The following is a 27578-nucleotide window of genomic DNA, read 5'->3' on the forward strand; positions in this document are numbered from 1 at the left end:
GCTTTTCAACTTCCCATTAAGAAACCAAAAGTCTTGAGAGGCTTCACTGATGTTGCTATGCCTGATTTTTAAGAAGAGTATAGATCAGTCAGTTTTGTGCTGTCCTCACCCACTATTAAAGCAAGTGCTTTTTTTGTATCCAAAACTAAAGCAATTGGTTTATCTTAATCCATTTTTTTCTAGGCACGTGGGTACAGTTACAAGTAGCTTTGTTTGCCTGAGAATATTGGCATATGCTAAACACAATTTTTAATGAAAGAATGAATCTGGCACTGAACAGGTTTTATTCTGTTTCACACACGTTTTTCCCCCTTTACTTCCATCCCATTTGTTTTAACAACTGCAGAGAGATTGTAGCATTGTTGGCTTGAAACTTTGAATTCAGGGCTGCAGCTTTGAACCCAATAAACCAACTCTTATTAACTGTTTGGAAGATGAGTCGGCACATATTTGGACATGTCTCATTCCTCCCCCGTCAGGCATACAAGCAGCAACAAATTTTACTCCCTGAAGTGCTGAATACCATAGATTATTGATACAGGTGTGGCTTAGTTCTTTCTTCAGAGAGTCATGAAAGATTTTTTTAATCTGTTTTATAAAAAGTTCCAGAAGACTGAAGAACTTATGGTGCCACTTTCCTTGCATTCTTTTCACCAGTAAGAGCTTGACTGGAAGAATATATACACTTGTATTTAAGCATGGTGCTGCTTTTGGGGGGGGAACGCGGGGGGGGGGGGACCCTCTGACAACCTGCAGAGAGAACCTGCTCTTTTTTACATTCTTGGCATTGTAACTTTTCTATTAAATGTTCTTGAATGATGACAGATTGAGTGTCCTGGAAACTGAAACCTCTCGCTAACAGAGCAAGGACTGCGTACAACATCAGTGCAAACCTTCCACTCTTATCCCATCTCTTAACAATAGGGTTGCCAGATGGTTTCAACAAAAATACCAGACACGCTTGACATTACATCACAATCTATATTACATCTTTAGAAAATACCAGCCACTTATATTTTTTCATTTATATTTTCTCAATTTGTTTCCCCGAACAGAGCGCTCAAATACTTGACTGTCCAGTTCAAAACCGGTCACCTGGCAACCCTACTTAACAACCCTTTTATGCCTAGAGGTGGTCCTTTTGGCTTTGCCTACACTACAGTTAAGTTAACATGTAAGGTAGCTTACATGGATCTAACTCTGTAAGGACATGCCTATACCAAGGAAAAGATCTGCTGAGGTCAGTCTTCCAGGGTTTTGTTTTAGGTCTGGTGAAGAAGCACTAAATTGAATTCAAGGGGAGCCCCTGTTTACATCAGTACTCCTGCTTTACGTGAGAGTAAGAGAAGCCAATGGGAGTGTTTGCTCCTATTGACCTCCTGCTTGGTGGATGGTGTTTTAAGACTTGTCGACTTCAGCTATGCAACTAATGTAGCTGAAGTTGCATATCTTAGGTCAACCTTCCACTCCAGTGTAGACCAGAACTAAGAATGTACGTTAAAATGTAGCTCTCGACGATGTAACTTGTCCACTACACTATCTTAACTCTACCTATGCAAGAGACATGGTGCTTTAAGTTGATGTAGCTAGAGCGACAGTGTCAGTGTAGAGTTGACACTGCATTGCTAACATCGACTGTTGCTGCCTTTCAAAAACCACCCCACAACGCCAATCTGTGCAACTGCTTCTGGTAACGATGAGCACTGACGACACAAGAAGCCTAGCGTGGACATGTAAAACCAATTCAGTTACATCAGCACGCACAGCAACTGCAGTAACATAGGTTTATTTAATTTTTTAGGGTAGATTTTTTGACCTGGGCCTTTCTGAGAGTCTGTAACTGGAAAAATGTAAAAAACAATGAATAGTCTAGCAGCACCTTAAAGACTAGCAAAACATGTAGATGGTATCATGAGCTTTCACTGACACAACCCACTTCAGATGAAAGTTCTTCTTCAGTCTTTTTTGAGAATGATAGCAAAGGTGCAAATAGTGCCACATGTGCTGCTGGCTTGGTTTTGTGCTATGGATACCTGTCATTGGGAGACCAATTGAAAGTACCAACACAGCACTTCTCTCATAACATTTAAGCTTCCTTATAACAGTTTATTGTGAGTATAGGAAACTAATTTGGCACAGGGAATCCTTCTCTAGACAATGCTTTGTGGATATGAGTTTCTGATGTGCTTCCTCCAGAAAGAAAATCCTTGTTGCACCCTTTTTCTGCTGACATAAATAATTAGCCCCACAACTGCTAGGATAATGAGCTTTTTCATCGATTTTTATTAACTAACCTTGCAACTTCTTCTCTCACTTTTATTCTAATTAATAAATGGAATAAAAGGGCCCAAGGCCCTTTTCTAGTGTTAATTGTCTGCAGCAGAACAATCCTCTTTTGTGCTCCTACCATTTCTCTGAATTTCTGCTGTGGTGCACAAGCTTTGTCTGTACTACAGAGCTTTTAGTGACAGTTGTGTCACTAAAAGTCGAGCCATGTAAATGCTATTTGTTGGCACACTTGTTGGCAAAATACTTCCACCGCCTCTAGGCAGGGTTCATATAATCAACAGAAGAGTGCTCCCCTGACGAGCCGCTTACAGTGCCACTTCCACCCCCAAAATTTTGTCTTTTGGTGGGTTTTTTTTTTAGGCACTTCTGTCATTCCATTGGCAAGGTAGACAAAGGGTATGTCTACACTGCCCATGTTACAGCATGGCCATGGCAGTACTATGACATGGGCAGTATAGTCATGCTTTATGGATGGGGGAAGAGCTCTCCTATCGTTAAAAACAAAACACCCAAACAATGCTTGGTAGCATTATTACTAAGAAGCCCTGTCAATACTGGTGCTTTTTAGTGTTAAAAGTTTTGTTGCTTACGTGTGTGAGGTTTTTTCAGACCCCTGAATTACTAAAGTTTTAGCACCAGACTTTTTCTTTAGACTTTGAAGAAGGAATTTCAGTGGGATGTACTTAACAAAGAATTTTTGTGCAAGAAGCACTTTTGCTTGATTGCTGCTGCTGAGTTCTAAGTCTTCTCACAATTCAGCTTCCCTTTCTGTGAAATAATCCTTAAAGAAAAATCATCAACATAATTTGATATCTTAGTCATTGCTATGTGATTACTGATATTTATTATTAGAATCTTGGGCAGATATAGAACTCAAAAAAATGAGCTGCACCTATCCACATCTGCGGATATAAAGCAGATGTCTGCAGATTTGCATGACTCTTTTTATAATCTGATCTCATGAAGTTGTCATTCTTACTTCTCTGAAACTGAATAGGATGCAGTAATGCAATGAGGGAAATTGCTAGGTTCATGGGCTTTCCACAGCAATAAGCAGCTTTGAGCTTGTCCACTTTTAATGGGAATTGCCAGAGGCTATAATTTGGCTTCTTTTATGACTTGTTTTCATTCAAAATAGAAATCTCTTAATCAGAGCTAATCAATATCACTGGCTAATGGAAATGAGCAGAGATGGATTCAGAATTCGGGCAACCCCAGTCAAGTGCTTGTTTGCCCAATTGGTCATTAAGAGATCTGTTTCAACAATAAGTGAGAGCTATTTTGGATTTTTTTTTCTGCTCTTAATTAAACATGTTTATGCCACCATATTAGGAACTTTTCCAGTGATACCGAGAACCCTTACTTTACACTCCTGTAGCTGAAGCTCTGCAAATGCTTTACTGGCAGGGTATTCAATAAGTGGACAGTGGGCCAAATCTGAACTGCCAGCTGCTTTTGAACCCAAAAATCTTATTTACTTATTGTTGTTTTCTCTATGGACTCTGACTATCTCTGGACAAAGAAATTTGGACCATTGGGGAAAAAATGCTCACCATGTGAAGAAGATATTAATCCATTTTAAACATGGGGAAATTGAGGTACAGAGGTTTAGGGACTTGCCTTCAATGCTTCAGTGATTCAGACTTTGGTACTAAACCAGAATACAAGAACCTTGGCTCAGGGTCTTTTGCTTTCTAGCTGGTGGTTAGAAACTAGATATCTTTGAAATATGATTCCATTAACTTCACATAGTGTTTGAATAGATTTCAAATGGGAACTATTTAAAGGCTCTCCCTGCTATGGAAGTTCCTCGTTCTAGAACATTTTATCACCTTCATAATTAGCCAAATCTTGTTTAGCTGTGTTTTTGTTGTAGAATTGAAGTGAGTTTGCAGTGGATTTGCACAGACTTAATATAGCAAAGTAAAAGGCAGTGTCAGCTAGGTCTGCTCTTTCTTTTGATAAGATGTTTAAGATAAAGAAAGAGTTGGAGGAGTTGTCTCTTTCCTGTCTAGTACTTTCTCTGGAACAGGGTGATACTTAAGAGTGTGCAGACTGTATGAAGTTGCATATTTCAGTAGGAGAAACGGTCAGTTCTTCCCCATTGGTGGCTCGCCTCTGTACTTTTTAGTGTTTTAGGGACATGGCCCCAGCAGCTTCCTCTCATTTTTGAGAGAAGTTCCTTTTCTCCTCTGGAGTTGGGCAGTTTGCCTAGAGCCATGTGACAGAATTGGCAAACAGGATATGGCCATAGGAAATGGACTTGCATTGGGCTTTCTCCTGGGATTCTCCTTCTCTTTTTCATTTTGTTGGAAAAGGAAATAAAACTTTGTTCTTGTTTTCTCTTTCTCCTCCTGCCCTCGCCCCGACACGTGCACGCGCACACGCACGGACCTTATTCTGTTTACCACTTCTGTAATGTAGCATGTTACAACTGACAAGCTTTAAAGGATGAGGGGTGAAATTGCTTTTTGCTCTTAACTCCTCAAGTCAGATGGATTTTAATACTTTGTCTCTATTGTGAGAATGAACAGATCATCCAGCTAACTACTGGAGCATGTGCATTGCCCTAAGATGAAAAGGGTTGAGAAATTAATCATAAACTTCTGTCTACCTATAGAGATGTCTTTCCTTTGTGCTTTGTAATTGCTGGTAGTGGAGATGAAGTGTTTGAATACAGATTTAGATCCTTTCTGCGTCAATTGTGGCAGAATGATACTGTTTTAGCAGATTCTTTAACAATGGAGAGTTAAGCTTTCCCTCCCACTGTCTGAATTGTTGGAGAGTGAAGAAAAATGTCTGTTCACTTTTAGCTGTACCCAGGGCCACATGGGGGAAGAAGGGTGTGCTTTTTAGTGGGTCCCGGAGTCCTAGCTTTGACTGAAACTTGCGGTATGTGTGAAAGAGGGCTTTTTACAAGTTTGTACTGTGCCTGAAAAAACTATGCTTGGGTCCTGGCTCTACTTTCAGGTTGGGGGGTGAAACCTGCTGTGATAACCAACAGGCAAGTATAAGCTTGGATTAATATGTTCTGCTGAACCCTGTGTTTGGTCTGCTGAACCTGTGACTTCTTTTTGTTTACATAAATGTACATTTGTAAAGAAATAGCTGACACTGCAACACAGGGGTAGGGAACCTATGGCCCGCCCTGTGGCTTGCTTTCCTCCAGCCTGCAAGGCTCAAGGCTCCCAATCTACCTGTCTTCCCGCCCCCGTCCCACATTGGTGTAAATAGGCACTGGCGCTCCAGGAATGAGGGGGGCGGGCACGGCTGAAGACGTGAAGTGGAGCCCCAAGCCTCATGGCCCCAATTCAGGCAAGACAGGCCTAGATCTGGCCCATGGGCTTTGCCTAGCGGGGGGTGGGGAGGACGGAGTGGCTCCTCCACACTGAAGGGGTTGGCCCCTTCCCCCATAACTCCCATTGGCCAAATCACAGCCAATGGAGGCAGGGAGGGGCAGTGCCCGTGAAAGATTGTTCCCTGCAGCATTCACTGCCACATGCTCTCCTTTCCCCAGCTGCAAGACTTTGCACTCCCAGACCTCTCCTGCACCCTTCCTCCTGCCCAGACGCCTCATCTCCACCCTATTCCTGCACCCTCTTCCAAATGCCCCAGCCCACTCCTGCATTTCAGCGAACACTCTGTCCTACCTAGACCTCACACCCTCACTCTCAGCTTACTCCTGCACCCGACCTCCTGCCCACAACCCACATCCTCCCCAGCACCCCACTCCCATACACTGAACCCCTTATTTTTGTCTCCACCTCAGAGCTTGGGGTCATCCACAAAATCTGCTAACCTTGCTCCCCTTAAGCTTTGGGGTAGAGCTTAAGGGGGGACATAGAATCATAGGACTGGAAGGGACATCGAGAGGTCATCGAGTCCAGCCCCCCGCCCTCAAGGCAGGACCGCTATCATGTCCCCCCTTAATCTTCTTTTTTCCAAACTAAACAAGCATGATATGCGGTTTTCAAATATCTAAAAGGGTGTCACAAGGAGGAAGGAGAAAATTTGTTCCTCTTGGTTTCTGAGGACAGGACAAGGAGTAATGGGCTTAAAGTGCAGCAAGGGAGGTTTAGATTGGACATTAGGAAAAAATTCCTAACTGTCAGGGTGGTCAAATATTGGAATAAATTGCCAAGGGAGGTGGTGGAATCTCCCTCTCTGGAGATATTTAAGAACAGGTTAGATAGACATCTGTCAGGGATGGTGTAGACGGAGCTTGGTCCTGCCTTGAGGGCGGAGGGCTGGACTCGATGACCTCTCGATGTCCCTTCCAGTCCTATGATTCTATGATTCTATACTTATCTCATAGAGCTGGAAGGGACTTTGAGAGGTCATTGAGTCTAGTCCCCTGCCCTCATGGCAGGACCAAGTAGCATCCCTGATAGATTTACCCCCAGATTCCTAAATGGCCCCCTCAAAGATTGAGCTCACAACCCTGGATTTAGCAGGTCAATGCTCAAACCACTGAGTTATCTCCTCCCCCCTCTCCTCCTTTTATAGTATGTCTCTGTGTGTCTGAGAGTCTATTTGCTCAAGATCACCTTCTAAATGGTAGGAGCTAGGATCACCAAATTTGGTATGCGGCCTCCTCTTTTCCTAACTTAAAGCAAGGTCAAGTTTTGGTTGTGCTAAGACAACCAGAAGCCCTGGGAAAAGGACTGTTATCCATAACATGCAGAGGAAAAAGCTGCTGTTCGGAGGGACACAATATGAGAGGGGTCCCTGGGGGCAGTGAGCCCACAAGAGAGAGTTATTTTGGAGAGTATCCACTGGGGGCGACAGTACTATCAAGGGAGTAGCCAGCAAGGCTGGGGCTCCTCATCTTGACTGCCAGCATACCAATAAGTAGCCCTATGGCCCTTCTCCTGCCCCCCCGGCAGCTGGGGAGGAGGGGAAAAAAAGGCCCCTGGCAGCTGCTGGGGAGAAAAAAAAGATCTGTGCCAGATGAGGCTTCCGCACCCTGAGCCCCTTCTCACACCCAACCCTTACTCTCATGCTTCCATCCAGAACTCCTCCTCTCCTTACCCATACACCTCCCTAAAGCCCTGCCCTGAGTCCTGGACCCTCCACACCACCAGCCCCCTGCCCTGAAGGACCTGGGCAATGCTGGGTATGTCTGCTAGGATAATAAATGGGGAGATCTGATGAACAGAAGTAAGATCGAGCTGGCTAAGTCAAACTTGAAGTTCCCAACCCATTAGATTGTTTAATAGATGCTAATCAGCAGTGATAAAAAACTAAATAGCGGGTCGCAGAGGGGAGGCTGTGTTAGTCTGTAACTGAAAAAAATTAAAAAACAATGCAGGACCATTCATTGTTTTTTTAAATAGAGGGTGTTTGTGAGTCTGGGTTGGTTGTAACAGCATAGGAAAAGAGAGAACTCAAGCTGGGGAATTTGACGTTGACCCCTCAGTCAATCCAGTTCTCTGTCTTGGATCTTGTTTTAATCACCCAAATCCCTCTAGCCCAGGGATGGGCAAAGGGGCTTCCGCGGGCTGAATGCAGCCCGCAGCCACCCTGCCGCTCCCCCGCTCCGAGGCCAATTGAGCCCTGGGGACGAGGAAGCATGTGAAGTCTCCTCCCCCCCTGCACCAAGGGCACGTGGCCTATAGAAATGTCAGCTGTTTTAAAACAGCTGGCGTTTCTGTAGCCACCACGTGCCCTGAGCGGGGTAGAGGGCGAGAGACTTCACGTACTCCCCTGCCCCCAGACTCTGATTGGCCTGGGAGCGGAAGGGCCCTTGCAAGTGTAGAGGGAACTGCCAGCTGTTCTAAAACAGCTGGTGATTCTCTGTGGGGGTGAGGGTGGAGACTTCACATGCTCCCCCCTGGCCAAACAGAGTCTGGGGGGAAGGCGGGCAGCACGAGAAGTCTCCTGGCTCCGCCCCTTCTGTACAAGGTCCCACCCTTTCTGGAGCATTCTGGGCCACTTCACAAATTTATGAAGTAGTTCTCCCCCCCCCCCCCCCGCTTTAAAAATTATTGCCCACCCCTGCTTTAGCATTGATAGGCTTTCCTTCCCCACAAGGCACTTATCTACCCTATCTCCCTTGCTCCTTCCCTTTCTGTATGATTAAAATGGCCCCTCTAACTGTATGCCATTGATTCTGTGAGAAATTGACAGTAGGATTGGTATCCTTTGGCAAGAGCTAACCTTAGTAGCTGCTGTGTTCCACAATGTGGGTGTGAGATTTGAACTGGATTTATGGATTTTTTCAGGAAGGATTTAGCAAGCATTGTTGTAAATAAGTCCATTCTTTTCATCAAATAAAATGGTTTTTTTTGGATACATTTTCTCAAGCTTAAATTCTAGTGTGTCTCAGATTCATATTGTTTTCATTTCCTTCCTATGTTTTAGTCTCTGTTCCAACTGAGGGGATTGTTGTTTTTTTCAGTGGGACCTGATGGCAGGCTGCATTCCTACATGTTTGGGTTTTTGTAACCTTAAGAGGGGGGAAGGGAACGACACACCCTGCAGTTTTGTTGGCTTTTAATCTCTTAACAGTCACCATGGTAGGATGGGAGTTTGAATAGAATATGTTGCTTTCATGTTGCAGTTTTTGCATGTAACAAGCAGCAACAGTGCCTGCCTTCATCAACTGGTATGAATTCATCTTGGTGGTTCCGTTTAATAATATATACAACTGTCAGGCTGCCAGAGGGAGTGTCTCATGGGCCAGGGCTTGAAGAAGCACTTGCCTGCATGCTCAACAGCAATAAATGGGATTTTTTTTCTGGGTGCTAGCAGAAAAGCAGTAATGATACTTAAATAGCAGCTGAAGTCAGTCATTGATGTTTTGTTCATGTTTTGTTAGTCTTTAAAGTGCTACCAGACTATTTACTGTGTTTTAAGTTTTTCCTGTTGCAAACTAACTCGGCTACCCCTCTGAAGCAATTGGTGAAAATGGTAGTCTTGTAGGTCTCAAACTGCTCTGGAATAGGCAGACCAGAAATTATATGGCTTGTTATGCATTGGATAAGTCTAGATCTTAGAAATGTAAGTGATCCAGAGGGCCCTATAATCTGATTTTTTGTTTGTTTGTTTTGTTTGTTTCCTTGCTTTGCAACTTCATCCACCTGCACCAGATGCTGACCATTTGCATGATTAGCATGGTGAAATTTGTAAGATTTGTTGTCACCTTCATTACTGCAGCTGCTTGGAGTAGCTGTGAACAATGGAATGGGGGATGGATGACAGTGACCTGCAGGAGGGTCAACTTAAAAAAACTTAAACTTAAAAAAAAATGGTCCTGTAGCACCTTAGAGATTAACAACAAATGTTATATAGTATGAGCTTTTGTGGGCACAACCCACTTCAGATGAGTGGAGCAAGTGGCACAGAGAGGTTGGTGAGAGTCTTCCCCTTCTAATGGGAGAAGAAGGGAGATGGACTGTTTACACTAATATTCACACTGTTCTTAGCTCCAGTGGAGCTGCAGTAGTGCAAGTTTTGGTGATCTGGGTTCTGTTCTTGTATTCCTGAGTCCCAGTCTAGTGCTTTAACCTGCAGACAATGTACCTCCTTTTAATGGACTCTTAAAATTACTTGCTGATAAATGTTCTGCCAATTCATATTTCAAGTATCTTCTTTTTAATTTTCTCCTGAGTATATATCCTTATCTGTCAAAAGGTTTTAAAAGCCCTGAGAGAGTACATAGTAGAATACTGGCACCTAGAGACTACAGTGTGGGCACATTAGCTATATATAGGGAGATGTGGAGAGCCCTGCGATCTGCATCTATATCGGCAAAAATGAGTCACGGATATCCACATTGACATCTGGGGATGTGGATACTGGTGGATATCTGCAGATTTGCAGGGTTCTAAAGATGAGTACTATCAAAGACACAATAGTCCAGTCCACTTCAGTTCCACATAAAAGGATACGACTGGTTCCTAGCCAGTTGGCTAACAGGCACATGTTTGCCTCCTTGTACCTCATTTTTTAAAAATAGTCTGTTTTGTGTTTCTGTGACCCAAATGTACTCTCAGCCACAATACTCTTTTATGCAAGGCGGTAAATATTGCTACACTGCATTTAGTTCTACAAAAGAAATGCTGGGTTTTTATCCCAAAGGCACTGAAGCCTTCTGGGAATTGGTGACTTTTATAATGCCAGCCTGAATTTGGCACAGCAAATTTCCAAATTATCTTACTGACCTCTCTTCCTCCTTCCCCTGCCCAACATAAAAAGCCCCTCCTTAATGGAGTATAATTGTTTGGTTGCTAAGCAACGAGGAGTCAGCATTGTGTTCATTTTAGGTTGAATGAATAGATTCAGTGTTCTGAGAAGCTGAGGAATTTTGGACACAAGAGTCCAGTGAATCGTGAAAGACTTTTTGGGAAGAGGGAGGTGGTTCAAATACTGTTACCGTGGCTGCTTCAGAGCCCTTGTGTCATTTTGGGAGACTGGTGTAAGAACGAGTCATTTTCCTGGGATCTTGGAAGCGTTTCAGTACTTCCCAAACTTAGCTTTGGATAACTTTTCACCACATTCTCAAGACCAACTTTTTCCACAATCCCCTTCTCTTATAGAAATTAATACTGCCAAATTCTGCAGGGGCTCTTGTGCATTGCAAAGATTGAAACACCGTGTGGCGCCTGGGGTCAGCAGGGAGACCCTCCCCCCCCACACACTGACCCCGAGCTCCATGTGGCACTTCCGTTTTGAAATGTACAAGAGCCCCAGCAAGGACTCTTGTGCATTTCAAAGAGGTAATGCCGCATGGAACCTAGGATCAGTGGGTCTCCCTGCTGGCCTGGTGCTCCACGCAGTGTTTCAATCTTTGCAATGCTCAAGAGCCCCTGCTGGAGCTCTTGTACATTTCAAAGGTGGAACACACACTAGTCATCGATTATACAATTAGTTGATGGAAATCGCATTGACTATTCAATTAGTTAGTTAATCGATATTTAACATCCCTAGTCCTAATATTGAAGTCTGAGTTGTGAATGAATAAAAAAGCTCCTTTAATAAAAGGGAAAAGTACTATGTCTTTTCACAATTGGCTAAGTATATATTGTATGTTATAGAGTGGTGGGAATCTTCCTCTGAAGCACTGGGTATTATTCATTGTCAGTGGTCAAGTACCAGTCTTGATTGAATCAATGGTCTTCTGATCCAATTTGGTCAGTCCTCCCCCTGGCCTCTTGAGGTGTTCTCCATGTCCACTGAAGGCAATACAAGAATAATGGGCTTGATCAGCAGCAAGGAAGATTCAGATTAGGAGAAAAAAATATACAGCTAATTAAGTTCTGGAATAAGTATCCGATGGAGGCTTTTGGAATCCCTGTCGTCAGAGGTTTGGAAGAACAGGTTGGACAAACACCTTCCGGGATGACCATCTTGCCTTACTTGATCCTGGTTCGGCAAAGGGGCTTGATGACTTCTTGAGGTCCCTTCCAGTCCTACACTTCTGATGGAAAGCATTTCCTTGTGTTTAATATTTTACATTCCATTCTTCCTTTTAGTCTTTATTTAGCTGTTCTGAGAGCTTTATATATATATAAATAAAATTTCCATTAGCCAGTGACACTAGTGCATGATTCAAAAAGACCTATCTTGCTAACATTGTTATTTTTTCCTCCCCAGGAGTTTTCAGAAATAGAGAAACGAGATCCCCAGGAGCTGGTTGGTAAGTTCACGTAATGCTATATATTGTAAAATATGCATGCAAATCATCTCTTTCTGCTAGTGAAAATCTTTCTGCTAGTGAAAATCATTTTGGATCCCTTCTGTTCATGCAGTTTTTATTTGGCTTATCCTATGTGCTCATTCTCATCTCAATGGAATATTTTCAGTGATTTCCTCTACCAGGCTAATATTTATTTGTTTTAAACTGAGAAAGAGGCAGCCATGCCCAAAATGTGTGCAAATATTTTATGTGCATCTAAAATATAGGGGAAATACAAAAAAGTCATTTTTTAAGTTCATCTGGAAAATAAAAGCCTGTAATGATTTTATCCTGGCAGCCTTTTTCAGAACCCACATACAATGGTAGAAGAGGTGAGACTTAAATTGTTGAGGTCTTTTTCAGTAACACTGCTGCTAGTTTTATTTTCTATTTAAAATATGGCTGTACTGTAACATATAGGTTCCATTTGTTGCCATTGTGCTACACAGTTAACTGATAAGTCTGGGTTTATTGGTGAATCTTGTTGACTGAGTGCATCCCCCCATTGCTTCCTCTGTATCAGAGGCAGCAAGGGGGGTGAAATGGTAGCCAGCTGCCCACGAGCATTAGATCCCGTGGAGCTGCCTGCCCCCCACCCCTGAGCTGCTGCCTCTGATAGAGAGGCAGCAACACAGAGGTTGAGGGAGCAGGCAGGAGCTGGTACACACAGGGAGCTGGCTTTCAAGCTAGTGCCCCATACATATTGGCTTAGACAGCAGCCCCCCCCCACACACACACACTTTCCTGCCCCGCGCTGTGGCAGGGGAGACTGCCACAGAGCAGTCTCTGTCCGCAGCAGGTCCATGCTCACTGTGGATAGAGACTGCTTCATGAGATGCCGATGTAGCCTCTGTTTGTGGGGGAACTCGGTTCCCTGTGTATAGAGGGAATCTGTATCATCTCTGCCTCTGATACAGAGATGCAGGGTGTCAGGGGGCTCCCTGGGAGTGGGGCTGGAAGTGCACTGGCTGCTGGCCCTGCCCCGGGAATATTGAATACAGGCAGTCCCCGAGTTACGCGGATCCGACTTATGTCGGATCCGCAGTTACGAACGGGGCTTTTCTCGCCCCGGAGGACGGGAGCGGCAGGACGCCCAGATGCGCCGCCCCCATCCTCCGGGGTGAGAAAAACTGCTCCCCGTCTCCCTGGTCTGCAGGGAGACGGGGAGCAAAGCCTCGGAGCACGCTCGCAGTGGGACAGCCGCGGCGCGCCTGGGCTATCCCCCTGCGGGCGTGCTCCACGGCTTTGCTCCCCGTCTCCCTGGTCTGATCAGCAGACCAGGGAGATGGGGAGCAAAGCCTCGGAGCATGCCAGCAGTGGGACAGCCGCGGCGTGCCTGGACTGTCCCGCTGCCCGTGTGCTCTGCGGCTTTGCTCCGTGTCTCCCAGGTCAGCAGACCAGGGAGACGGAGCAAAGCCGTGGAGGACCTGGGCGGTCCCGCCACCCCCATCTCCCTGGTCTGCTGGGGGGGGGGGTGCAGCTAGTGCCCCCCCCCCCCAGCAGACCAGGCTTTTCTTGCCTACCCCTGGGGTAGAACAGCTGGGGCGCTGCCAGGTTGGTCCCGCAGCGCCGCTCCAGAACAACCCGGCAGCACCCCAGCTGCTCTGCCCCAGGCGTTCTGATTCAGCTGCTGCTGGTCAGCTTCAGCAGCGGCTGAATCAGGACGCCTGGGGTAGAGCAGCTGGGGTGCTGCTGGGTTGCTCCAGTAGCGCCGAGGAGCGGCGCTACTGGAGCAACCCAGCAGCTCCCCAGCTGCTCTGCCCCAGGCGTCCCCAAGTCAGCCGCTGCTGAAACTGACCAGCAGCTGACTACAGGAAGCCCGAGGCAGAGTTGCTCTGCCCCAGGCTTCCTGGAATCAGCCGCTGATCAGTTTCAGCAGCAGCTGACTTGGGGCCGCCAGTTCCGACTTACATACAGATTCAACTTAAGAGCAAACCTGCAGTCCCTATCTTGTACGTAACCCGGGGACTGCCTGTAATCATGTAACCGCAATGTTTTGATGCGGTTATATGATTATTCAGTTAATGGATATATAATATCCCAAGCACTAAAGCATTCCTACAGTGTTTAGTGTACGTCAGCATTGCAGAACTGACCTGGAAACTTACCAGCCTAAATACAAAATCTGTTCTTCCATCTTTTCCAAGAGCAAAAGGATGGTGAGGCAAAATCTGATCTTCTGGTTGTCTATAAAACCATTACCCTGGACAAATAGACCTTTGCAGGCCTAATGTAAACCGCATGGCGTGGCGTTTCACATGCTCTGTTTTGTGTGTCTGATTTAAAAGTGCCACTGTAGTTTGAGTTCAATACATTCTAATTATCCCTACCTGCTTAAAGAAGGACCACTTGTGCACCAGCAATTTGCAGTATACTTGCACTGTGTGAAGATTTGAAGGTGGGGGAGGGTGGGGGATACTTTGCTGAGGCCATTAAACTGTTAGCTCAGTGTATATATCTGAACTATCAGTCCTCCTCCTCAGAGGAAACCCTGCACAACACTTTCAAAAGATGAGCCTGGTGTGGTTTAAAGTAAAAGGTTCAGAAATGTGGCTAGTCCCAGGAAGGCGCAGAAAAAATTTAAATTGCAGCAAAGAAGCTCTAGGTTGGACATGAGGAAAAACTTCTTTAATGTCAGGGTGGTTAAGCACTGGAATAAATTGCCTAGAGAGGTTGTGACTTCTCCATCATTGGAGATATTTAAGAGCAGGTTGAACATCCCTGAGAGATGTCTTAGATGGTGCTTGGTCCTGTTGTGAGGGCAGGGGACTGGACTTGATGACCTCTTGAGGTCCCTTCCAGTTCTAGTATTCCATGATTCTATCATGGGTATAAGCCTATACCTTACCATTCTGCTGCCTGGTGGAATTCCTGAGCTTCCCATCCCTCATAAGTGTGGCTATTGAAGAATGGGGGATCATGGGGCACTCCTAGAGCCACATTTTAATTTTGAAAGGGCCTCATGTGGTTTGGCCATTGAGCACTGGAGGAGCCCCCCGCCTCCCTACAATCTGGGTCCCCCTTATTTATCCTTTGTTCCAAGGGTGCCAGGTCCATCCGTTGCCAAGCTTGTGTTGGATGAATTGCCAATGGGAGCAGTGGGGAAAGCCTCCGGGTGAGCTGCTTCCTGCTCTGCCTTGCTCCCAGGAGTGGGAAGTTGGTGCTAGAGCTTCAGCCTTGTGGGAGAGAAGGGACACAGGGCTGTGAGGAGGGGGGAATGCCTGGAGCCCGCAGCCCATCTGCAAGATGGTTGTGGACCACACTTTGAGAACCACTGTTTTATAGGCTAGTTTGAATGATGTGCTGGGTTAGTAGAGGGTTCCTGCATTCCAATCCTGGCTGACTTCCAGTTTAATAATTCCCCATCTGTGAAAGTGCTATTTCTCACTTTCCTATATCCTTTTATTTCACTTAATGCATCCTCTAACCATCTGCAGAAGAGCCTTGAAAGATGTGGATCTTGAATTTGGAAAAGCTGTACCTGGATTTAATTTGACTCCTTTGCATTTATGTAGTCTGGATTGGGTTGGGAAGCCTCATTGCTCTTGTAATCTTTCAGCCAGAAATGTGAAAGCATTATGATCCCAAAAATCTGTTCTACCTTTTCAGGAGTATGCATTCTCCCTTTTGTCACTTAACATTTCTATGCATTCGCTCATATATTCTTGTATTTCTGAAATACTAATTAAATTAGAAACATCCCCCATCCTGCCAGCAGCTATAACCTATAACAAATGTGGCCTTGTTGTCTGGGAGTCCCAAAGTGAATGCTTTTCTGTAGGGACTTTGGCAAGCTTTCTCTTTGCCACAGAGGAGTGTGCACTCTTTGTAAATGCCAAAGGACAGTTTTTTGTTTACTTTCAATTGCTGAAGAATTTAACTCTTAATAACAGCCTGATCAAACAGAATGAGTGGTTGTTTGCCAGATCTGCTTATTTTACTGTGGGAGCTGGTGCTTGGGTGGGATCTGGCTTTTAAGATGGCTCTCCCTTCCACCCCCAGCACCAGCTCCCACTGTCCCCCCTGAGCTGCAGGAGAGGGTATGGGCGGGGGGGGGGGGGGAAGGAGGGTGCATGTCACCATGCAGGTTAACTGATTAATCCAGCCTTATCAGTTAATTATGTACATGAGTACACATTGACATCCCTACTCTGCATGCTTCTTGACCCCTTCAAGGAATTCTAGTAGATTGGTGAGGCATGATTTCCCTTTACAGAAACCATGTTGACTTTCCCCAAACAAATTATGTTCATCTGTGTGTCTGACAACTCTCTTCTTTACAATAGTTTCAACCAGAATCTCATTTAGAGCCCTATTTTTAAAATGGCGTCAATTAGCTATCCTCCAGTCATTTGGTACAGAAGATGATTTGAAGATGATTGCACAGTTCTACAATTTGAGTTCTTGCAGCCTTAGCTATGTGTTACCATGCCATCTTACCTTCCGATGTAGATTTTATCCTGTCTGTTCTTTGGGAGCCTTTCTGGGCTTTATTCAAAGAGGGTTTAACATAGACATTCAGGAGCTGTGAAAGCGGCAAGGAGTCCTGTGGCACCTTATAGACTAACCGAAGTGTTGGAGCATAAGCTTTCGTGGGCAAAGACCCACTTCGTCAGATGCATGTCTTATGGCTGTGGAATCACAAATATGAGTGACATGGCTTGTGGGTGCTAGTGCAAAGTGTTTTCATTAGCAAGTTCATGGCTATCGTATTTTCACAGGGAACTGATTCTAGAAAGTTCAAACATGGCCACATTCAGAATCTGAGACACCAGGGATTCCCAGTTTATTCAGCCCTGGTTTTTTAGCTGAAAGATGAAGTTGTAAGACTTCATGGGAGCCTGATGTTCTGTCTTACTGAAGTTTCAGATGTGTACATTACACAGAAACCACAGTAATAGTCACAAGTATTAAAAATTAGCTTTGTAACAATGTGTCAAACCTGTACAGTACTGCTCTTTCAGTCTCAATTACTCTTGCGAGTTATAATAATAATGTCAAACTTGTACTGCTCTGTCATCAGTGTCAATGATTTGCTCTTTCTAGTAAGAAGAAATCAAAGCATCTGTTATTAACTTTAAGATGAGGGTAAAAGCTGAGAGTACTAACTCTTAGGCAACTGTTGTGTGCCTGTTTTCAGCCTACATCATTTCTATATAAACGTGTCCTGAAATAAGTCCAAATTTGATCCCTTTCAAAACTAACAGACTGTAGTCTGGGCTAGTTTAGGTTGTCCCTCCTTTTGGTTCTTCACTTACACAGTTTGACAGTCTTCATGGGATTATATGCTGATGGCCAGGGGGAAGAAGACCGTGGCTACAGACAGCACGTTGTCTGAATCTTTCAGAGCAAGATTGTAAAATAATTGGTGTGTATAGTTTTGGTGCAGAGGTGAAGCAGTGGTGGAATAGAATAATGCCTTTTGAACAGCTTTTGTTCCTATACTTGCAGAGCCATTTGTATCTGATTTACCTCCCCCGAGCTCTTCCCCCTCCCACCCCCCCAAAAAAACAAAAACAAACTTGCTAGCTGCTTTGGAATAGAAGGGGCAGTTAGTTGATAGTTGGAAAATCCACCTGCTTTTCACAGCACATTTAAATGAATTCTTGTGTTCATGAAAATGAAGGATTAAGCATTGGACAGAGCCAGACATAGTACAAGGTGAATGCAAGTACTGCACAAACTTTCTATGCACATTTCTGACCGTGTTCTTCATCCTCCATTCTGCAGAACTCCTAGTCTCAAGCCCCTAGCACAAAATCCACATTTTGTTGGATACTGACTTGTAGGTTCCTCCCCATTTTTCCAATCCTGAATTGTCAAAATGACAGAATTGTCAGTGAGAGTGTAAAAGGAGTTTTTATGACAAAAAACTGCTTGCTATACCAGATCTCATATCCAATCTTTCATTGCAGCCTCCTTCTCAGAGCGAGTAAGAAATATGTCTCCAGATGAAATCAAAATACCACCGGAACCTCCAGGCAGGTGTTCCAATCAACTACAGGTAGGTACCAACTCAGTTTTGAATCTAAGGATTTGTCTGAAATTTCAGTTAACTGATTGACCGAACATCCTAAGAGCTGGTAAAATGCAGCAAGACAGATTACTACGCAATCAAAACCATTTGACAGAGATTTTTTTTTCCCCCTTTCTGGCTACAGACTTCTTGCTTTGGAAGGGGGCAGGACTGGGTGGCCAGCACACGTGGCATGCTGGGGCCCAGGCTGCTCCCTGCAGGCTGCATGTGGGGTCAGGGAACTTCTTCCCCAGTGCCCCTCTGCACCAGGCCGGGTTGGAGCCAGCCCCAGGCTCTGCCTGCCCCAGCCCCAGAGCCACAGCCTACAGGCAAAGGGCTGGTCTAGGCATACATCTGACTTCCCCTACTGTTAACCCCACCACCATGTCCTCTCGTGAGCTATATTTTAGGGCTTCCCAAAGGAGCATTGATGCTGGCTGCTTATTCCCAAGTCTGCTTTCTGGGGTATCACCAATTGTCTCAATAACTTAGGGGACAAAATTCTGTGTGGCCTCTGAATCTCAGTTGCACTGTTAATCTAAAGCCTCATAAATTAAAATTGGTGAGCAGTTTTAGCTAAGAGAAAAGACTTTAAGGGCATGTGAAAGAGCCCTCCAACTTCGCCTTTTGGCTGTGCCTCCCCTCTTAGGGTCCGATTTACACATTAGGAGCACTTGGGCGCAGCATTTTCAGCCCCTCTTCCCCACCTACAGCTGACGTTCATGTTGCACTGAGTTTTAGAGAGATGCCGATGCAGATAGACAGGTGCCTGCTGTGCCTAAATTGGAAATCCAGCTCTGCCCACACACCAGTCTCTGTTCTGGTGTCACTTTTCCAGACCAAGATAATGGCTTTAATGCTTCACTGTTAGCCTAGGAAGTGGACCATCTCCAGAATTGGTCATAATCATAAGGGACCGTTCAAGTTCTGTTAAGAAGCTGAACTATTGTTAAGGGCAGTATATAATCCATTAATTGCATCAATAATGGCTGGCCTTGTCAAGCTACTGGCTGCTTTAAAAGCTCTTTATAAGCTTTGTACTTATCTGGGTGGACAGTCTTGATACATAGCTCACCTCTTTGCTTCCTCTACTTTCCCCTGTTTATATTGTGGTGGCAAATGCTTTGATTTTGAAGGGGTGTGGGGGGGGGGGGGGGGGGAGTTACTCAATTGAAAGTGTTGAAATTGTGGGGGCAGAGGATTATTTTCCTCTGAATAATCTTTCTTCCCCCCCCCCCCATCTTTTAAAAGTTACTCTTCCTTTATTCCACGTTTTCCGAGCGTGTTGCTGGCATGTTGAATGTAACCTAAACAATTTGAGACTAATCCAGTGGTTTACAAACTTTTTTCATTTGCAGAACCCTAAAAAATTTGAATGGTACTCTTTGGAACTCTTAAATGTAGATTGTACACCCCGATAGTTCAGTGGTTTTCAAACTAGTCCACAGACTAATCCATTTTTCCTTGGGAGCTGAAACAAGCACATTGGGAGTTTAATTTGCTTTGTTTTGCTTTACTATTTCTGCCATCACTGATGCTGCAGGAAGACTTGAGTGAAACTACAAAGCAGGGAGGCATCATTACTCATTTAAGAGCTTGATAGCCCACCCTATATAATGAATTCATGGGTGGAATGGAGAGTGATCTTTGAGTCTGAGATCGTGTCACCGCAAATTAGGAATGTAGGTGACTAGTGAACTACCTGATAAGCCTAGGCTTATTGGGTAGTTAAGTCACTACTTGACTAGTTGCTTCTCCCCCCTTTGCTGCCTCTGTCTGCGTAGCGGAGGATGACAGGGGAGGCAGAGGCGCAGCGTGGAAACAGCATGAGCAGGGACTGTTTTAGTCCCTGCTTGTGCCAGTCCAACTGCTGTGCCTCTGCCTTTTAAATGTAGTAAGAGCTGTGAGCTACTCCATTAGCTGATTCATCAACATTTCTCATCCCAAATGATATGCCTACTTCAGCCTTCCTGCCTCTGAAAAATTACTGTTTTAAGGTGGGAGAGGGCCATTTTGGGTATGTCTACACAGCAGTGTTATTTTGGAATAACTGTTGTTAATCCGAAATAACATAGTGCACGTCTACACTACAAGACTTTATTTCGAAATAATGTCAAGCTGGGGGACTTCTTACTCTGATTCCTGTAACTCTCATTTCACGAGGAGCGTGAGACAGTTGAAGGAAGAGTGTGCTTCCTTTGACTTCCTGCTGTGTAGACAGTGCAAAAAGCTGAATTAAGTTACTTCAACTTTACCTACATCAATTGAATAGCTAAAGTTATGTAGCTTAATTAGACTTTAGCCCTACTATGTAGACATGCCCTCTGGGTTTAACTATAAAGAAATAAGAGAACTGTGTTTGTGCATATTGAATATAGCTTACCTGTATGCTACTACTTGGTATTGGCTCATATACTGTTTCCTTTTTATCTAGGATAAGATTCAAAAGTTGTACGATAGGAAGATAAAAGAGGGTATGGACATGAACTACATCATTCAGAGAAAGAAGGAATTTCGTAATCCCAGGTGAGTTTTTTTGTTTTGTTTTTGTTTGTTTTTTCTTTTTTTGTTTTTTGGAGTTGCAATACCACATGAAAACAAATGCTAAAACTTGTCTTCCCTGCCACTGGCACCATATCAGAAATTGGGGATGTCAGCAATAGATGCTGTCACAGCTCATGAAATCAGCAAGAGGATCTAGAAAAACATATCAGAAGTGAAATACAGGACTATGTAGCACTTTAAAGACTAACAAGATGGCAGAAGTGAGTGAGCATGAGACTCTTTGGAGAGCCATGTAACCACCACTGAAACACAGATTTTAAAACCAGTTGTGTGGGGCTTTAGGTATGACTTGTAGATGGCAGGTTTTTGAGTTGGGAGTTGGGAGATGAACCTCTCGTTGGGTGGAGGAATAACCTGGGTTTATGGTATGCTTTGCAAGTTGTGGTGGTGTTCCTGTGTCTTTAGTGTGTTACTCTTTACACTCTGATTCTGCTCCTGGACCATTGAAAAGGAGCAACAGCCTCTTTATACCAACAAACCCAATGAGCTTAAAATTGGACAAGGGAAAAGGTAGAAATAACTTAATGGTGGTTCTTCTTTCTCAGCATCTACGAAAAGCTGATCCAATTTTGTGCAATCGACGAACTTGGTACAAATTATCCCAAGGTAAGAAGAGTAAAAGATTTCATGGGAGATAGGGCAGATACATGAAGCTCTCAGCTTTGTTCTCAGGAAAGTCATTTAGGGCTTTGTGCTTCAGGGTTGATGACTGAAATAGTCAGCTAGAGATCTGTCTGCAGTTTGATCTCCAGTTGTATTGAAGTATAAAATGTGCTCTGTGTAATAGTGAACCCAAATAGCTGTAGCTTTGTGATATGGACTGGGAATGGGGCTATGGCTTGCAAGGGGCATATGGATGGGCTAAGGGGCCAAAGCTGGGGGTAAATCTGGAGCTGGGCGTGGCTGAGGGTAGGGACTGAGGCTGGGGACAGGGAAGACGCTACAGCCAGGCTGCAGAGGGGGCCAACAGGTTGTCACCCACGTCCAGGTGTGGCTCTGATCCTGACCACGCCTCAGCCCTGGGCCAAAAATGGAGCTACAGTTAGGGGACAAAGCAAGGACCGAACCAGGAGCAAAGCCATATGGGGAATAGCAGCCAGCTGGGTATAGAGGCATGCTAGGGATAGGGCCAGGAGCTGGGTCCACATCTAGGGGTGTAACTGGGCTGGGTGGTGCTTCCTCCCCTCTCCCCCAACGGAGGCTGGCCTATGCCTGCTGTAACACCCCCAGCCCACCACCACCACCACCCCCGTGGCAGGTGTGCTTCACAGTTTTTATAGATTCTTAGCTTATGTCAGGCCAATAAGATATAACTTCTTTTGAGACAATAAGAGAAATTACCTCACCCAGCTTGTGTCTTATATTCTGGGACTAGTACTGCTACAACTACACTGTATATGAATCTGTTGTGGCTGATTGGGATATGGGAGAGAGGCAAGGAGATTTCCCACTCTTCCTTTTGGTACTTTAATAGAAGTATATGTTTGTTACTCAGTGAAATGTTGAAGAGTTTTGTATGTCTTCCTATTCAAACCAGACCTGAAGTAATGTTGAACTTATTCTCTCTCAGGACATGTTTGACCCTCATGGGTGGTCTGAAGATTCCTACTATGAGGCTCTAGGTAATCTTAAGGATATCTTTCTTTCTGATCACTCCTGCAGTTTTTATACCTTCATTGCAACTGAATCATGCTAGACCTTTAGCTACCATATTTTAACTAAACACCCCTTTGAATTAATGGAAAGTCTGAACATGCCTGCTATGTTCTGTGAAGGCACTTGTTCAGTTTGGCTAGACTGATCTAGAACTTCCTGAGTTTCCATTAGTTTGGAAAGCCCCTCCCTTAAAAATCTTGGTCTGAGATGCAAGTAGGCTCTGATTGCAGTGAAGAGATTGAAGAAATGATTAGTGGAATGTTGCCTAGATAGAAAGTAAAGTGTTTCCTAGCTGATTCAGTAGTTTTCTGTATGTGGGGCCTTATTCATTGATTGGGGAGGGGATGTTGTGGGGAGAAATTACTGCTTTTGCTGAATCTCCTGCTTTTTATACATTTTTACCAACCTTTTTAGCCAAAGCACAGAAGATTGAAATGGACAAACTGGAAAAGGCCAAGAAGGAACGTACAAAGGTAATAATTCAAGAATTATGGAATTTAGAGGCCTATCCTTATTAATTATTTGCTGGATTTCTTCCCATTGCTTCATATTTCTCTATGTACTACCCTTTGTATTGACCATTAGGTATTTTTAGGTGGTTCTGACATGATCTTATTCATTTCTTTGCCAAACTGAACAGATTTAAGTTTCTGGTCTTTCCTCATAGGTCAGTTTTTCTCCAGGCTCAATTGACTTTCCTCCTTGAATATCATCCAGTTTTGTTAATGTTCTTAAATCAGAGCACACACAATTGCAGCCAGTATTTCAAATACAAGATAAACTCTCTAAATAACTATTATCTCCTTTCACTGACTGTATGTAGACCCATATTGGCCTCTCAATACCGGAAAATATCATCCCTTGTTAGGAAATTGAGTCAGTGCATTTAAAACACTTGATAGCTCTGGAGGACTTCACATCATCCCCACCAAATGGTGAGGCACTTGGATTAGTGGCTAGCATTAGGAAATCATAACCAAAGAGTAAACTAATGAGCTCTCACTTCATATTTATAAAATGCATTTTTAGCAACAAGTATATTTTATGGCAAACTTTTATAGCCATCTTTTTGTTTGCCTCTTGTTTTGCTTTATGGACAAGGATAGTCATCTGTGACTGTTCCCCTCATCTCCCATGGCTAGACTCATAGGTATGTGATTGCTAGCTGTTATGGCTCTGGTTGCTAGGTTTCCTTCTGTAGTGCAGTCTCTGTGAACCATGCGTGTGGGGGCTTGCATTTTAGGACAGCTTTTATCTTTCTGTCTTCGTTTCTCATTAAAGAAACAATTGTAAGAATGTGTCCGTACAGACCAGGATCCTGGTTCTGATCTGTGCACTAAGGATGGTACCAAACTTTTTGATTTGTCTACATATGGAGAATCTTCATATTTACACATCTTCATAATGGCTATAACAAGTATATTTTGTAGTACTTGGAGTGGGGACCATGTGTCTTTCTCTCCAACATAACACTGTTAACTGGCATAGCTCAATACATTGTTTTTGTTTTCTGAGGTGTTGTAACAGTTTTGATCCCAGAATATATGAGACACTAAGTAGGTGAGGTAATATCTTATTATAGAAGTTGATTCAATAAAAAAATCACCTACATTCTTTCTTATACCTTGTTAAAAATAACTTTATGGTGAGAGAAGACATAGATATTAACATCTATTCTTCTTTTCCCTACCCCTTTGTTTCTAGATTGAATTTGTAACCGGCACTAAGAAGGGCACAACAACAAATGCTTCATCCACCACAACCACAACAGTCAGCACTGCTGTTGGAGGTAAAGTAATGCAATAACCTCAAACTTACATTGCATCGTAATTGTGGAAACCACCACTCGTGCTACCCAGAAACTCTGGAAGTTCCCTTTCTTCTCCATCCCCTTGACACAAAGGACAAGTCTACACTGCCACTCAACACTGCTGCAGCTGCTCCATTGAGGCATATCCGGTGAAGACAGGCTATGCCAACAGGAGAGCACTCTCCATTGTCATAATTGCTCCACTTCCACAAGAGATGGAAGCTGGGTTGGCGGGAGACGGTCTCCCACTCACATAGCACCAGTGTGGACAATGTTTAGGTCAGTGTAACTTGCATCGCTCATGGGGTGTCTCTTTCACATCCCTGAGTGATGTGAGCTACTTTGACATAAGTGGTAGTGTAGACCAGTCAAAAGAAAATAGTGGTAGCCTTGGGGTGACTAATATTAGTCATCTGGGATTGGGGAATGCCGTTCTGGTCCCCTGATAGGGGGTAACTTCGGGAAGGAGAGGATTTCTTTTGTGCTGTGATTAGTGGAACTTGTTGCTGTTGAGTCTCTTGAATGGGTCTTTCCCCAGATCCTGTGGAAGGGGTTGGGAGAGGAGGATCTGAACAAATTGATGTTGTAATTTGGATAATGACCCTTTAACAGTCAGTGCTGTACCCCATGACCTCATGCTAATGGAATGGTGAGAGCCATGTCTTTTGTCAAAACCAAACCTACTCTGACATATGGGAGCGAGTGAACCTCATGTCACTTTTCTAAGAGTTGAGGGGCATAAGCAGTGCAGATTGTTCAGGTTTTCCTTTGGGATTCCAAGTTATTGCCATCCACTCAGGCAGTGGCACTTTGAGGATGATGAGGGGGATCGTTGGGGTCTGTGAATATTAATGTTAACACTGGTCTCTTTTCATTTTGTTCAAATCAGATGCTCAAAAGAGAAAGAGTAAGTGGGACTCTGCCATCCCGGTAACAACCATAGCTCAGCCCACCATCCTCACCACCACCGCAACATTGCCAGCTGTTGTCACAGTAACCACCAGTGCAAGCGGCTCCAAAACCACCGTTATCTCTGCTGTTGGCACCATAGTGAAAAAAGCAAAGCAGTGACAAGTGCACAGAAACTTGACCTGGGTTTCCAGATTTGAATTATCATTGACAGCACTGCCCTTTGGAAGGGGGAACAACGGGGTCACCCTTATTCCTTAAGTGCAAAATGGCAAGACTTGAAAACAGACAGACACCACCACCCCAACATGCACCTCCCAGCCCCCGATAAGGGAAGTGGAGGAAGCAGGAACATCAGGTGTGTGCACACTGGACTGACCTTCATAGAAAGGAGTTTCTCCGTCCCTTGTGTCACTGCTGGAATAGCCAGTCACTGTGTAGTGTGCTAGAGAACGTTGGTGTGCAATGTGTCAGCTTGTAAATGTTAGCTCATTATTATTATTACTTCTGTGTCTGGCAGGGTCTTATCCCTACTGGAATTCTGAATTTTAAAAATAAATGGGAAAATGTCAGGCATTCCATTACATCTCGGGCTACACTTCGAAGGTTGTTGCCCTCTGACTCTGTTTCCCTCACACACACACCCACACATGCTGTGCCTCAAGGGAATTAATCACAGAAGGCTGATCAGCATCCTTGTTCGTAAGCATACCTGAGATGTGAGTGTATAATTTACATGTATAATTAATCATTTATTTGCAGTTGATATTCACATCCATACCCAATGTGCAAGCCCATGTAGCTCTTATTTCAGTAATTAGGTGTTTAAAAGCATTGACATTTTTGGATATAAAATAACGAAATATACAGTTTTCCTAGCCTCTTACCCTTCCCCTCCCCCACCACTGCTCTCGCGCATACACACTCTTGCAGAACCTGGACTGTGTGAAGTCAAGGTATGCCTTTTGGAGACAGTTGCAAAAAGAACTTTTGTTACCATGGAGTCAGATCAGATATTAGATCATCAGAGGAAAGTATTCCTAATGTAGATGCCTATGGTATCTGTGTAGAATGTAGTGATTTGTAGTGTATAATACACACGGCAATGCTGTTTGCTACACTGTAAGGAAAGATGAGTTAACTTAAATTAAATTGTGGGGGGGAAGGAGGGAATCCCAAACCTTACCAATGTTACTAAAAATTCATTATAAAAATAGAAAATTTTAAAAAACGTGGTGTCCTTTTCATAACTTATGATGTCAATTTCTCTGACTAGCTAATGGGGGGAAAAAATCACTTTTAGTGCTGTGATACGTGGTTAGGTAAGTGTTGTAGGGGTGTGTTTACTTTAAAACTTTTCCTCCTGGAATCTAAGAAACCATGGAAACATCTTTGATCTCAGCCAATAGTCTATTTTCCGGACATACTTTGTGTTTATACCCCTTTTTAAAAGATTTCTCTGCTCTTTCATTATAAAACACATGTTCTAGAAGTCGATACATCAATTATTCTTAAAATTCTGCTTTTTGGAAACTTGCTTCAGAATTTCTTAATTTCACAAGCAGTCCAGCCCCTAATAATCCACAGGTATATTCTATAATCCTTTTCACTCACAGCTTTCAAAGTATTTTACAAGGAAGTAAGTATTGTATGGTACAGTATCTTGCCCAAAATCCTCTAGAAAGACTGTGAAATACAGTTTGATAGAGGGTGGGTAGATGGAATAACTTACACTGTGAAATTGAAAAAATTGCTACTAAACTGTTTGTTGTACCAGTCCCTCTAGGATAGTTTTTAGCAGGGGCGGATATATGGCAGGGTGAACGGGGCGGCTGCCCTGGGCCCCGCGCTTCAGAAAGCCCCGCGCATGCGCCGTGGCAAAGGGGGGCACCGCGGAATTATGCTGCCTGGGGCCCAGCAAAATGGTCATCTGCCCCTGGTTTTTAGTGCACATGATTGCTAACTGCAATAATAAATACTGATTTCTTTCAGATTCCATAGTCCAGATGTTGCATATTGTACTGAGGTAAAAAGTGTCTTTTAAACCGTAAAGCAGTGTTGAGAAGGATGATAGCAAAAATATAAACTTCTCTGATTTCATGTTTCTTTCCTATGTTTTAGCTTGCCCAAAATATATTACAGGCAGTCCCCGAGTTACACGGATCCGACTTATGTCGGATCCGCAGTTACGAACGGGGTTTGCTGCCCATATCCCTGGTCTGCTGGAGACCAGCAGACCAGGGAGATAGGGAGCAAAGCCTCTGAGGACGCCAGCAGCGGAAAAGCCCAGACGCGCCGCAGCTGTCCCACTGCCGGTGTGTTCCGCGGCTTTGCTCCCCGTCTCCCTGGTCTGCTGGAGACCAACAGACCAGGGAGACGGGGAGCAAAGTGGAGCAAAGCCGCGGAGCACGCGGACAGCCCAGACGTGCCGCGGCTGTCCCACTGCTGGCATGCTTCGCGACTTTGCTCCGCTTTGCTCCCCGTCTCCCTGATCTGTTGGTCTCCAGCAGACCAGGGAGACGGGGAGCAAAGCCGTGGAGGACCCAGGCGGCAGGACCACAGTGCGTCTCGGTCCCCTGCCCGCGTCTCCCTGGTCTGCTGGGGGGGGGGGAGGGCGCAGCTAGTACGTTCCCCCCGCCCCAGCAGTCCAGGCT

The 27578-nt window shown here is 44.4% G+C and overlaps 1 protein-coding gene across 4 annotated transcripts in view; it reads left to right on the plus strand.

Moving 5' to 3' along the window:
• The window catches only part of SAP30BP (SAP30 binding protein), a 55214-nt gene extending 28195 nt beyond the window's left edge, over positions 1-27019 (plus strand). For all 4 annotated transcript variants that reach the window (XM_006136432.4, XM_014580247.3, XM_006136433.4 and 1 more), the window contains 8 exons: positions 11887-11929; positions 17884-17972; positions 20419-20510; positions 21095-21155; positions 22120-22171; positions 22620-22678; positions 23910-23994; positions 24905-27019. In XM_006136432.4, coding sequence (XP_006136494.1) covers positions 11887-11929; positions 17884-17972; positions 20419-20510; positions 21095-21155; positions 22120-22171; positions 22620-22678; positions 23910-23994; positions 24905-25086 — 663 coding nt within the window. In that variant the 3' untranslated portion in view covers positions 25087-27019. The remainder of the gene's footprint in view (positions 1-11886; positions 11930-17883; positions 17973-20418; positions 20511-21094; positions 21156-22119; positions 22172-22619; positions 22679-23909; positions 23995-24904) is intronic.
• Positions 27020-27578: the final 559 nt, after the last annotated feature.

Source organism: Pelodiscus sinensis, chromosome 20, assembly GCF_052426305.1.
Source record: "Pelodiscus sinensis isolate ZL-2025 chromosome 20, ASM5242630v1, whole genome shotgun sequence".
Lineage (NCBI taxonomy): Eukaryota > Metazoa > Chordata > Testudines > Trionychidae > Pelodiscus > Pelodiscus sinensis.